Below are 13,689 nucleotides of genomic sequence, written 5' to 3'. Positions count from 1 at the left end.
GATTCTTGAGAAGTGAGTTTGCTCCAGTGGGGCTCAGTCCCATCTCTGAATGGCTCTGTGACCTTGGCAAATCCCTCCCCTCTCAGAGCCTCAGGTTACTCTCCTGTAAAATGAGAGATCTGGAAAAGAGATTTCATTTGATGGTTATGTGTTAAAATACATAGCCTTATAAGCATGCTGAAGACAACCATATATACATGCAATTTGAAAAATATAGGCTTTTTTTTTTTACTATCACCACATCTAACTAATAAAAATGGTGCTTTATTTTCTACTGTTCTTCCTCTTTGCAGTGACATCTCACACTCATTACTTCTTTAGATCCTCACGTGAATTCTAAGAAGTAGGTTATTACACCCATTTTATAGATAACAGGGCTCAGGCTTGGGGGCGGCAGTTACGAGTTCTGGGCCACACAGCTGGGAAGCGAGCAGCATTGATTTAGCTTTGACTATGTGACAGGTCTTCCCCATCTCTCAACTTTAATCCTCACAGTAAACCTGGAGTGTAGAACTACTGTCCTCACTTTACAGATGAGGAAGGAAGGCTTCATGTGTGATGGGACAGAGATCACACAGCCACAATTTACAGAGCTGGGACCTGAAGCCAGATTTTCTAGCTGCAGAGTCAATGCTCTTTGCTACATCTACTACTTCCCAACCAGGGGTTGACTCCCCCACACCCCTGCCCCAGGGGACATCTGGTGTCAGGAGACAGTTTTGGTTTTCATGACTAGGAGGTTCTACTGGCATCTAGTGCGTAGAGGCCAGCGATGCTGCTAAACACCCTACAATGCACAGGCCAGCCTGCCCCTGTCAACAAAGAATTGTCCAGCAGGAAATGCAATAGTGCCAAGGTTAAGAAACCCTAGACTACAGTCCTGCCTAGAATGGGCATATGTGAATGACTCCGCCACCATCATCCCCCAAACACCCTCAAATACACACAGGCAAGCACCACATTCACACCATTAGGGGCGGTGCTCAGCAGTGGCAACACAACTGCATTAAGGACTTTACTAATTCCTGCAATGAAGGTTGACAATAAAAGACACACACACACACACACACACACACACAAACATATAAATACTTTATACTCTTCCTGATTCCTAAAAGTGCTGGAGGGGGGCAGATGAGCTGGCACAGATAGCTTCTGGGCTCTTGTCTTCCTCTGGGACCACAGGTTTCAAAGTTAAGTAGGTTGATGTTCAGCATGGTCCACTGTGTGGTCCTGAGCTGGTCACTCAAACACTCTGAGCCTCCGCTTCTTCATCCATGGGTTGGGGGATTCAGGATCCAATACAACTGGATAAAGTTGAGTGTCTGGCTCTGTGCCTGGCATGTAGCAGGCCTTCCAGAAGCTTGAAGGCCAGTTCTTGGGCTCTGGGAAGCTGGACAGAGCCCAGGGAGGGGCCCTCTGTTCTTTCTGTGCCCACAGTTGCAGCCCATCCATGAGATACTGCGGCACACGAACCTGGGGCCTCTGGAGACCAAGCGTCAAAACCTGCGGCGAGCCTTGGACCAGTACCTGATGGAATTCAATGCCTGCCGCTGTGGGCCCTGCTTCAACAATGGGAAGCCCATCCTCGATGGTACCAGCTGCACTTGTCAGTGCCCCCTGGGTCGCCACGGCCTTGCCTGTGAGCAAATGGAGTCAGAGGGTAAGACCCGCGCATCCTCACTCAGGTTCTAGCCTATCTCGGCTTAGAGGGGCCAGCACAGAAGGGACCTTTGGGGTTCCCAGCCTCTCTGTTCTATGCCCTCTTGCCCACTGCTCTAGGAACCCACATGCTGAGCTTTATGGCTGACCCCCTACATTTACTGGTTTTTATGCTTTCTCCTTGCCATTAGGACCCTCTCAGATGACGACTGTTTTTTTACCAAGGTGTATATGGACAACAGGATTCATTTCCGGAGGGATGTATTCGTTTCCTAGGGCTGCCATAACAAATTACCAAAAGCTGGGTGGCTTAAAGCAATGGAAATTTATTTTCTCACGCTTTTGGAGATTAGAAATCCCAAATCCAGGTGTACTGGCTAGGTTGCTTTCTTCTGGAGGCTCTGTGGGAGCATCTGTTCTCTCTCCTAGCCTCTGGCATGAGTCAGCAATGCCCGGCATTCCTCGGCTTGTAGCTGCACCATTCCAGTCTCTGCCTCTGTCTTCACATGGTGTTCTCCACTCTACGTCTCTGTTTTCTCTCTTATAAAAATACTAGTCATTGGATCAGGACCTATCCTAATCCAGCATGACATCATCTTAAATTGAGTTTATCTGCAAAGATCCTATATCCAAATAAGGCAACACTCACAGGTAGTGGAGTTTGAACTTCAACCTATCTTTTGGGGGACACAATTCAACCCATTACAAGGGATAAGTAACTTGTCATTATAGCATAAGGAGTCATGACTAGAAACAAGGTTGGGGCAAGTAACATAAAGCTTAACGTTTCAACGTTTAAACCTATTAAGCTGCAAAACAAACCAACGGGTACCAGAAAAGAAGGTTCTCAAACGAGGGTTAGAAATCCACGTCCCTTAAAGATGAAGAAGTCTAGAGACCTGGCTGTGAATCTCAGCTATTTCACTAACTTACTGAGATACCAGTTAATTGTTTCTTCTTTCTGAGGCTTTTCTCATCTATGTTTCCCTTTGAGCTCCAAGAATCTCTATGCATGTTCTAATCCCTAAGCTTCCAATTTTCCATGCACACTTGGTACATAGAATGATGGCAAAAATATGGGCTACCAAATCAATGTATAAATCAATCTCATTTGGCAACTGCGATGAAGAAAATGTAAAGAAAAAAAAAAAAGTCTGGAAAACAAACCGCTGAAACACAGTGTAGATGGGATAGGAGGCTGATTTTAAAATGAGATGACGGTGGGTTAAAATTTTCTCATTGGGAGAGTCGTTCTAAATGGGAGGCAGGATAGCATAGCTCTGGTGTCAAATAGGCCTTCACATCCCAGTGCTGCCAATTTGCATGTGGGGTGGGCATCCCCTGTAAAATGGGGATGATATCAGTACCTACATCACAGGTTGTGTTGAGGGTTAAACTAGCTAACTTGTGTGGCAAGCTCAATTCTAATAAGTAAGAAGAAGATAGAGCCCTATTGGTAGAAGATCTGTCCTGGGTTGAGGCCACATCTAAATCCCTCCTTTGTGAGGTGAAGGGAGTACAAATTGGGTCCCAAAAAGCTGCCTGGTATCCTATAGGAGGAATTCTGAAAGGGGTGAGCCAGGATGGTGAGTGAATTCCAGAGTCCTTATGAAGGAGGATGCAGAGAACAAAAACCAAGCAGAACAATGACCAGGGCCAAGCCTGGTACAGTTTCCTCAAGTGAATTGAAAAAAGGAACTGCCTGTTAGGTGGGTAAATTGGGAGGAACAAAGAAAACCACTCGGGGTTGATACCGCCCAGCTCCAGACCCAGGGATTTCTTGACTTTTCAAGCAGAGTTTGGACTGGGTTTCAGCCCCATTTGCCTCATTGGCCAGGCAACTTTCTAGAGGGACCAAAGGTCAACGAACAGAAAAAACAACAAATTCTGTACCAGGCACTATTGCAACACTTTACGTGCACGAACTCCTTTATTCTCCCAAGAATGTGATGAGATGAATATCAATACTATTATCTCCCCAGTTCACAGATGAGGACACAGGGGCAGGAGGAAGGGGAGATAACTCGCTGAGTCATCTAGCTGGGGAGTGTCAAAGCCAGGATTTGGACCCAGGTGGTCTGGTGTTAGGACCCAAGCTCTTAACTGTTACATTCTACTAATTGACATCCTAAGAGTCTGGAAATTTGGGGAATGGGGGTAGAGGGTCTGAGATGATTGCACTGATTATCATTTTGGGGAGTGGAGAGGGAGGGTATGGCCCAGGTCCTGGTTATCGGGCTGACCTGGCTTAAAGGGACAGACATGAGCTCTGCCTGGGTAATTAGAATCAGAGCATGTCAAGGGCCCTCAGAGCCAGTGACTTGCTTGGATCCCTGTTCACACAGCATAGAGCAAAGTGAACAGGGAGTGTGGACTACCTAGAGATGCCTCTCCAATGATCCAGTGCTGGGCTTGGTGGTGGCCATGCTGAGTCATATGTACACATGATGGGCACTGGAGAAGGGGGACACAATGTCAATGATCAAGGGGGGTGGCAGGGCGCAGAGGGCTGGGTCGTCCTCACAGTCCCATTTTTCCTGCATGATTACAGTCAGCTGCAGGCAGCTCCCGGGTGTTCCATTAACCTTGTTTGTTCCATGCCCGAGGGGTATGGACCTCGGGTGGCCTTGGGACTATCAGACTAAACTTTCAGCCAGACAGAGATCGATCTGGCAAGGAAGTCTAAAGTGGGGGAGTCAGCCACCATGGAGACCCATTGTCGTAGGTCCCGAGGGATTCTCCCCGCAAATCTTTGCATGTAGGGACCGAGCCACAGAGGTGGGAGAAATAGAGAACCCTTCTGTGGCTGCCCCACCAGGGAGTGTAATGACAGAGCTGGAAGGGACTTGAAGATAATCTAATCCAATGATATTCACACTGAGGTCTGAGGAAGCTTGGGGTCTCCTAGGGGCTGCCCCAGAGGAGCAGGGCAAACCTGATAGACACCCAGCTTCAAATAGAACAGCTTCACTTTCATCTGACTTCCATGCTGGGGCCCATATAAGAAGATTTCATTTAAGAAAGAAAAAAAAAACAGTAATGAAAAAAATAATGATGGAAAACCCTGCTGGATCAGTCCACCCTTTTCCTTTACAGAGGCGAAAGCTCAGGCTGAGAGAGGAGATGGGATGGTCCAAAGGCACAGAGTCAGTAGGAGGCATCAGCCCCAGGCTAGAGGGATCGTATAAACTGGATTTCTAGAGACAGCCCATGGTCAGTGCACGTGTTCTGATACCCTGTGCAGAGAATCTGTCACCCACCGTGGCCCCATCGTTGGAGTCTGAGTGGGGTTGATTTGCAAACCTTCATTTAAAAGCCCAGCTATCCTTTGCATAGGGGCGTCTGGCTGGCCTTCGTGAAGCCCCAGCTGGGGCGAGTTCCCTGTCTGCACACTCACCACTGGCTCAGCGTCATTCTTCCAGAGACGCGCGCCTCCCTGCCTCTCTCCGCTATCCATCTCCCGTGGAACCGCAGGTTCCAATTTCATGAGATGGGCTCCCAGCGGCCTCTTCTCACTCCATCCAGAGTTTCAAATTAAGTGCAAGGCAGTGAGCATAGAGGTCTGGTTTGGCTACACGGAGGCATTTCCCCAAGGAGAGATTGCAGACCACTCTAGGGCAGCGGGATGGGCCTCACTCAACCATCCAAGCTGCCGCTTGTATGCTAACCTCCTTGTGCTCTGGGAAATTATCCATGCAGGAGAAAAGGCGGATGGTCACTGGGGCTGCTGGAGCTCATGGTCTGCTTGCAAATCGGGCAGCCGGGAAAGGAGGAGAGAGTGTAACAATCCTGCACCCCAGAACGGAGGTACCGCATGTCCGGGCCACAGAGTGCAAACCCAGGCATGCTGAGGGCTCTGGGCACAGGCTGCAGCTGAGGCAGCGGCGTCACTGCCTGAGCTGACCACTGGATACCGACCGACTTCACCCAGCTGACAGAAGATGCCAATCAACATGGACTTTTTCTTTGTCCTGGACCAGGCCGTGCCATCAACAACCAACTGTTCTATTACCCACAAAACTCAGTCACAATTGGGTGTTGAGTGTTAATGGCTCATAGCGCTTTGGATCATCTAAAAAATAAATAAATAAAAGAAAGAAAGAAAGAAAAGAAGAAATCTCGATTCATGTCTTAGAGGAACTTACAGGATGGCAGAGGCGTAAGGCAGGCAGGCGCTCTTGAAACTACCTGTAGCCAACAAAACAAAGTACCGTGAGAACGATCTCAGTTATTTGATAACAATATTTGCTCATTTGTAGAAAACGATTATCAGTTTGTAAGATAAGCAGACATACTGAAACAAGGAGAAAAATTAAAGATTGCCTTGAGTTCCTTCACTTTTGCTTCACTGGGACTCAACATATTCTCGTATTCCTTCAATTAATCTCTCTTGTTTGCTTGAGTTCTTATCACAAATATCACCGTTCTCCCAATTAAATAACTGGCACACTAATAATTGGCTCACAGCACACTATTGTTTTCCTTCATCGCCTTCTTCATAATTGGCAATTACATATTGGGTCCCACACCTCCTGTGACTATTTATGACTTGTCCCCCCATGGACGGCAATCTTGAGGGCAGGGATCAGCTTCGTCTGGTTCAGCACTGCATCCCCAGAGGTGAGGGCTGTGCCTTGAATTGGAGGGAATTAACAAGCATCTGTGCGAGAAGTGAGGGAATGAACTCAAGAGTCAGTTCAAAAATGTGGTCCTTCTTAGTCAGCCTCCCAGAGTAGAATGTGGATCTGGGGGGCCGACCAGTTCATGTGCCCGGGCCCACCTGTGGGAGAGCTAGTCACATCCGCCTGACTCAGTGTCCCCACAGCACTCCAACCAGGCCTCAAAGAGAGAATGTGTGTGTTGCACTGACTTTTCTGTTGACCCACACGTTTCCCCTATAGATTGTGAGCTCCTTGAAGGTGGAATCTGCCGTCCCAGTTGGTATAAGAAACATATGTTGACTGATATGTGTGTATCAGTCAACACTCCCTATCCTTCCAGAATCCTCAATCTTCTTTGGGTGATAATGAGACATAAACACACACACGCACGCACACACGCACACATGAAACAATTAGAAGCAGTTTTAGGAACACAGGACGTGAATTGCTGAGTTAATGCCAAAATACGTGGCACACAAAGTAAGTGCCAAAGGAGGCCAGGTGGAAGAGAGATTTACCTTTCTTTGTCTGTATTAAATATACAGAATGGGGGTTGACCTAGACCTTGAGGGATTTTTGAACTAGGCAGAGAGGGAAGAGAACTTTAGATAGGAAAACAGCATGTCACAAAGTTTGAACCTCAGAAAGAATATTAGGGGTGTATGTAGGTGTATATGTGTTGGAAGAGGGAGTGGGAATAAAATAAGTTATATAAAATACTTAGCACAATACCTGTCACGTGCAAAATTATTAGCATCACTCTTATCGTTACTATTATTAATTAAAGCTTATAGTTTAGAAGTTTGTTTCTGAACTCTTTAGATCTATCTGAAAGAAGGAAAAAAGACTCCCATATACCTTCTCATCCTGTCATTAATTTACTTTTTAATGTCCATGAATAATTAATTTCCATTCGTTATTTACTGTGGAGCAGTAGTTACATCCTAGGAAGTGATGAGAGGCGGATTGGCCAGGCCAAGTGGACAGTTTACAGAGGACATTCAAGCTTGATCTAAAAGCGGTAGTTCTCAGCCTAGGTTGAGCATGAGAATCACGTGGGCAGTTTTAAAAACCCTGATGTCCAGAGGCTGAACCCCATACCAATTCAATCCAAATTTCTGGAGATGAGAGCCAGAGATCAGTAGTTTACTATCTTCAGTACCTTGTAGTAACCTGTAATGGAAAAGAATCTGAAAAAGAATATATGTGTATGTGCGTGTGTACGTATATAAAACTGAATCACTTCGCTGCATACTTGAAACTAACACAACATTGTAAATCAACTATACTTCAATAAATAAACAAAAGCTTCCCAGGCAATTCCAATGCAGCCAAGGCTGAGAATTCCTGAGAGCTACACGTTCACGGGTGTGTAACAAAAGGGCACCACAGTAAGGTTTATCTGCGTACCTTATCTAATCTTAACAAGGACCGCTAAGATTTGTTTTCTGAGTCCCATTTTACAGATGAGGAAACAGAGTCTCTGCGAGGCTGAGCCTGATGGGTCACAGAGCTGGCAGCCTGGCCAGGGTGTGAATGCAGTCCATCAAGCACGTGCACCCCCACCTCTGCTCTGGGCTGTCAGCCAGTGGAGGGATTTTGTGTGTGGGGCGCAGAGGAGAGGGAAGAAACCAGAGGCCAGGAAGCTCATCAGGAAGTACGTGTAGTCCTTTAGATGCGAGATGAGAACGCTGGGATTAAACAATGGCCTGGATCACCTGTGAGCCAAAACAACCAGCAAAGCAATGCCATCTTCCCATCGGCTGAGCCACAGAACCAAGGCCAGTGTCTGCCCCGCTCCTCTGAGGATGCTGCATCCCCAGCAGCTTTAGAAATGACAATACAGCGGCAGTAGCAGTTTCCGCAGCAGCCACCCTTCACCGGATCAGCGCCTCTCCCTCTTCAAGGATGCCTGGCTCTCACCCCGCAAAAGGCATAAAACCCATCAAATGTATTCTCCCTCAGGACTTTTCAGGAGATCTAGAATCTACGGTTTTATAGGTAGTGGATGTAAAAACACGGTTTAAAGATATAATCTTCAGCTTGACAAGGTGTCTTTTGAAAAGTAAATTAATGACAGAATGAAAAGCAGTAAGAAGAGGCTTTTTTCTTTTTTTCTGCTTTGAGATAGAGGAAGATCTAAAGAGTTCAGCACTCAATGAATCTCTTCTGAACTGGATGGCTTTAGGGTGAAGAAAATGGACAGAGAGAAAGGGTAGCCTTCAAAACCACAGTGCAGAAATGAGAGACGGCAGAGGGAAGCCACCGGGTACTGTTTGAGGAAAGGTATGTGACATAGGTTAGCAGAAGCATGCTTCTCCGTGAAGAAAACTGGGGCTTCTATCCCCTGGCTTGGGAAATGGGTGAGCACTCTGGGGAGCCCTGTGCTGGGCCCCGGGCTGGGTGCTGGGGGGCCGGGAATGAATCAGACACAGTCCCAGCACTGGAAGATTGCCTGGCCTGATGGAGGAGGCCTGTGAACCATGCCCCAGGTCCCATACCAGCAGGAAGCCAATCTGGGGAGAAGGAAGACAGCCTGGATAGGAGAGGAGACGAGGCCAGCAGAGTCTAGGAAATGAGTGGGAGTTTAAAAAGCAGACAAAGGTGAAGAAGGGCCTGGACATCGCAGAGGAAATAGTATGTGCAGAGTCGAGAGGTGGGAAACCACGAGGCGGGTGGAAAATAATTACTGCTCGGCTCCTGGGGGTGGTCGCTGGTGCCCCTCAGGCTGGGGAGAGCTGGGTTTGGAGCATTGGTTTGGTCACTGGGCCTTCCCTGAGGGCAGCAGTATGTGGTCCTGGGGAGATTTCCACAGATGGTCACTTTCCACCCACGTCCCTGCTCCCCTTGGGAGCTCCTGGTGCTTCAACACTCCACAGCCATTATTTTAAAGCACAAGAATCTTAACCTGGATTCACAAGATTTGCTCTGGTCTGATGTCAGTGTACCACTCCATCTTTATTTCCCTCTGCAGACTTTATGAGCCAATATACTAAAAACCTGTCCTCCCTAACAGGACAACAAAGCCCTGAATGCCTAGCTCTCACCTCTCTCTGATGTCATTTCCTTCCATTTACTCTTCCTACTGTCATGCTGCTCCAGCCATGGAAGCCTTTTTGCTATTCCTCACACATGCCAAACTCTCATGCCTCAGGACCTTTGCACCTGCTTTCTCGTCCACCTGAAATGTTCATCCTCTAAAGGAGTTCATCCAAGAATCACTCCCTAGTTTCATTCACATCTCTGCTCAAATAATATCCCTCCGAAGACCTTACCCTCATTTATTTTTTCTAGTATGGCACTTATCACTACCTGAGATTATAGATTTTTTTTTCTTGGTATGCCTCCCCCCCATTAATATGCAAGCTTTTTCATGGCTTGATCCCCAGTATCTAGAACAGTATTTGGCCTTAGGAGGGGGTTCAATAAATATTTGTTGTATGAATGAACTACTTCTAATTCAATCCCTCAAATAGGTCTTTTGTCCCCTCCAGGCCTTTGTACACACTACCTTAGAAGCACCCGCACCTGCCAGCCCCTATCTTCTCCCAGCTCTTCACCAGCACTCTGCAGGGTATGGATTAGGTATCCATTCACCCAGAAAGCCAACCCTGACCCCTTCCGCTCCCCCATACTTCATCAGGTGCTAGTCTCTGATACGGAGCATTTTCCATACCCTATCACTGTAGGCAACCTATTCTGTCACTATAGTCTCCCCCACCCAGTGACACCTTGCAGGGCACATGGGGACTCAGATTTACTTTCGGAGCCTCAGTACCTAGCATAGCACTTTAAATACCTAGGAGTGTCCCAGTAAAAGGATGCTGTTCTCTCTCTGGCCCCTCCGTGCTAGAGGCAAAGGCTCTGAAACAGTCTTTGCACAGAGTACATAGGAACTCATGAGAGACAACCCCATGGAAGACGTTTTTACAGGACTCCCAGGTCCTATAACCTTCCCGGTACATCAGAGGGCAGCCCATGCTACTCTTCGAGACTGTATACATTTAAGAGAGAGCCCACTGTTTCCACCTTAGTGAAGGAAAGCCCAGCAAATTGAGTTAAAAATTCTGCATTCGTAGCCCAGGGGTTTTCCGCGCTCCTCTGGGAGAGAGAAAGGAAAATATGTTTCCCTTCTATATTAACAGCTTAAAATGTGAGATAAATCCTCCCACCCTAACCTCTTTTTCACGCACGGACTTGGCTGTCCAGTGGCATGATACATGTCTGACGGATCTAGTTATCCGTTCTATTTCTTTAGAGGTAGCAGCTAAGAAGTTTCATCTATTATTTGTCTCTCTCTCCCAGTCCCATTTTCCTAACCAAGCATGTATAGCAGGCAGCTGACGGACGGATGGTGTTTGGGATAAAAGGGGCCAGAATCAGATAGTTTTCAGGATCTGAACAAACTGGCTTATTAACAAGGAGGCCCCTTCGGCGGGAGGTGGTGGGGGAAGGAGGGCTGGATACCAGACAATGTTCAGTGACGGATGAAGGAGCGCCTGGGGTTGCAAGGTGTAGACGCGAGGTAACTGGTGGCCGCAGCCTCCGATAATGGGAGTGCCTGGGCTCCGGAGCAGCCTCCTGCACAGAGGTGAATGTCAGACCAGCCTCTTGACTTCCTTTGACAATCCTCCAAGATTCACTGCTGCAAAGGCAAGTCCCATTCCCTCTCGTCTTCCTTTCCGTAAAATACAATCTCCACGCTCAACAAGGGAGAGCTGCTAGGCAGGGTACCAAGGGCCAGATGTCAGGCAGGGCTGGTTCAGCATCCACGCATGGGAAGGCAGTTGAGCATCGCCATGTGCCAGGCACTCTGGGGTGAGAGCAGTCCCTCTGCGTATGCCGTGTCATTCAAGCCTCATGCTTGGGCCATCGATTATTGGCCCTATATTCTAATGAGGACACTGAGGCATGGAGAGGATAAGGGACATCATCAAGGCTTCTCAGCTAGGAAGTCGTGGTGTGGGGTCTGATCCCTCTGTTCCTCTGCCGCAAAGCCTTCTAAACGGCTCTGCTTCTCCGCTGCAGGGACGTGCCAGACTAGAGCCCTTTCTCTCTCTTCTGTGCAAGCGGGCAGGTGGGCATGCACCCACCCTACAATGAAACTGGACCCGCTCCTGTGGCAGCAGGACGTTGGGGAGCCCCGTGGCAGCCACCCTCGGACTGAGGCAGTTCTGCCACTTTCGAGCTGGGTGGTCTTGGGCAAATTGCTCAGTCTCTCCGAGGCTCTGTCTCATCACCTGTCAAAGGCAGATAATAAATCCTTCCTCTTTCAGGCATTGAGAGGATTAAGCTGGATTAGGTATGTGAAAGTTCTTTATAACTGGTAATGCCCTCTGCAAATATTAGTTATTATGCTGTTACATTTTCCCTTAATAACCCAGAGCTTGGGCTATAAAAGCCTTCCATGTCCTTTATTAAGACACATCCTAGGGGCTAAGCTATCTTATGTCTTTCTTGTTCTCATGTGTTATAGTGGGTTTAGTACCAAAATGTACTAAACCAGTTTAAAGCGGTCTTAAACGACTTTAGAAAACCAAACACGCAAACCATAGCTCTCGTCGATGTTTTGAGGAATCCCCAGGAGCAGTGATGTCAGCAATACTATGGGGTGCTGACTGTCCCAGGTACTCTCCTGGGCGTGGTTAATTCACATCCTCCCGAACCCCAGGAGGACGCCGCTGTCACCATCCCCATCTTACAGATGAGAAAATGAGGCACACAGGGGTACGGAACTTGTGTTAAGGTCACAAAGCTAGTAAGTCACAGAGTCAGGCGAACCCACAAAGGCGGAAGCATGGCACCAGGGCACACACTTCTAAGCACAGTACCACTCAGCCTCTCTTCATCTGTTTCCAGTTCTACCTGAGAGGTCGTGATGCTTCCCCCACCCCTGAGGTTCTGAATCCCTCATCCCTCAATATTGGAATTAACATTCCAGAAAGACGACTCAAAGAGGAAGACACCATACAGAAAAATCTGATTTCATGACAGGCACTCAATAAGAAGGGATTCTCAAAGATGTAAAGTGTACTATTCCAGTGTGCTACCGTTAGGGTTTAGGTGGTCGTAGTAGGTTTAAAATGAATCCACAAATGAGCAAATGAGGTGAAGGTGGAATGTTGGAAGGCGTTTTTTCCCCTAAGTTCTTCTTTATTCATAGCCTACCTCTACTGCACACTGGGCAGGCTTTTTTTTTTTTTTTTTAAAGTTGTGGTTTTCTTTTTTTTTGAAGATGTTGGGGGTAGGAGTTTATTAATTAATTTATTTATTTTTGCTGTGTTGGGTCTTCGTTTCTGTGTGAGGGCTTTCTCTAGTTGTGGCAAGCGGGGGCCACTGTTCATCGCGGTGCGCGGGCCTCTCACTATCGCGGCCCCTCCTGTTGCGGAGCACAGGCTCCAGACGCGCAGGCTCAGTAGTTGTGGCTCACGAGCCTAGTTGCTCCGCGGCATGTGGGATCCTCCCAGAGCAGGGCTCGAACCCGTGTCCCCTGCATTAGCAGGCAGATTCTCAACCACTGTGCCACCAGGGAAGCCCTGGGCAGGCTTTTTAACCCTCTTGAGACTTGATTTCTTCCTCAACCTATAAATATGCTTCTCAGGTTTACCCCACCAAAGATGACAGAGTTTTCTGCTCCCTTCCTCTGTAAAGTTTCCCTGGAGATTTCTGGTGGTCCCCAGTGGGTGTCACCAAGTCCCCTAACAAGTACTGTACTTTCAGTCCCTACCTGACATCAGCTATTTTTCTGCCTCTTTTGTTTTACTCTTTTTTTTGCACTGCTGCCCACCAAGCAGGCTGAACATGCCTCCCCCAGCCAGTGCTGTGTGGCTGCCCTTATCTCAAGGTCGCTGTATCCCAAATTTCATGATGCCACCATCATGCACCACCGATTCACTCAAGTTTCTCCCTGGCCCGGGATGGCTCTGCCCTCGGCTGCACTCACCTCCCTTTTCATTAGTTCATTAATTCATGCAACAATGATTTATTGTTGCCTGCTCGTGCCAGGCCCTGTATTGGGCCCTTGGGATACATGAGGGCAGTAGACAGACACTATCTCTGTCTTCAGAAACGCAATATTTGAGAAGGAATAGGAGACAGTAAACAAATAGATTATAATACAGTGTCCACAGAGCCTGGAAACATTGGCAAACAGTCATACTGTCATTAAGGACATCTTCAATCTGTAAAACAAAAATATGTCCATCAAGATGCTAATCACGAAGGTCCCCAGGGAGGCCTGGCCAGAGTCCTGAGGGCTTTCTGCTCCAGCCCCACTCTCTCCAGAGGGCTTTTTATATGAGTGCCTGGGAGCAGGCCAGAGTTCTCTCCCTTAAAACAAAGATGGCATTTTCCTCTGGATTCTCTG

At 47.7% G+C, this 13,689-nt stretch overlaps 1 protein-coding gene across 1 annotated transcript in view; it reads left to right on the top strand.

The window, feature by feature from the left end:
• C8A (complement C8 alpha chain) overlaps positions 1–7,990 on the top strand; it is a 90,499-nt gene extending 82,509 nt beyond the window's left edge. Inside the window, 6 exon segments of the mRNA XM_089911256.1 lie at positions 1,441–1,663; positions 1,888–1,938; positions 1,941–2,032; positions 5,362–5,469; positions 6,564–6,599; positions 7,790–7,990. Coding sequence (XP_089767382.1) covers positions 1,441–1,663; positions 1,888–1,938; positions 1,941–2,032; positions 5,362–5,469; positions 6,564–6,599; positions 7,790–7,990 — 711 coding nt within the window.
• Positions 7,991–13,689: the final 5,699 nt, after the last annotated feature.

Source organism: Delphinapterus leucas, chromosome 1 (assembly GCF_059928025.1).
Source record: "Delphinapterus leucas isolate spDelLeu-1000000601 "Yukka" chromosome 1, BTC_Dleu_Yukka2, whole genome shotgun sequence".
Classification (NCBI taxonomy): domain Eukaryota; kingdom Metazoa; phylum Chordata; class Mammalia; order Artiodactyla; family Monodontidae; genus Delphinapterus; species Delphinapterus leucas.
The sequence above is the reverse complement of the archived record's forward strand: the minus strand, read 5'-3'. Positions and strand labels throughout refer to the sequence as shown.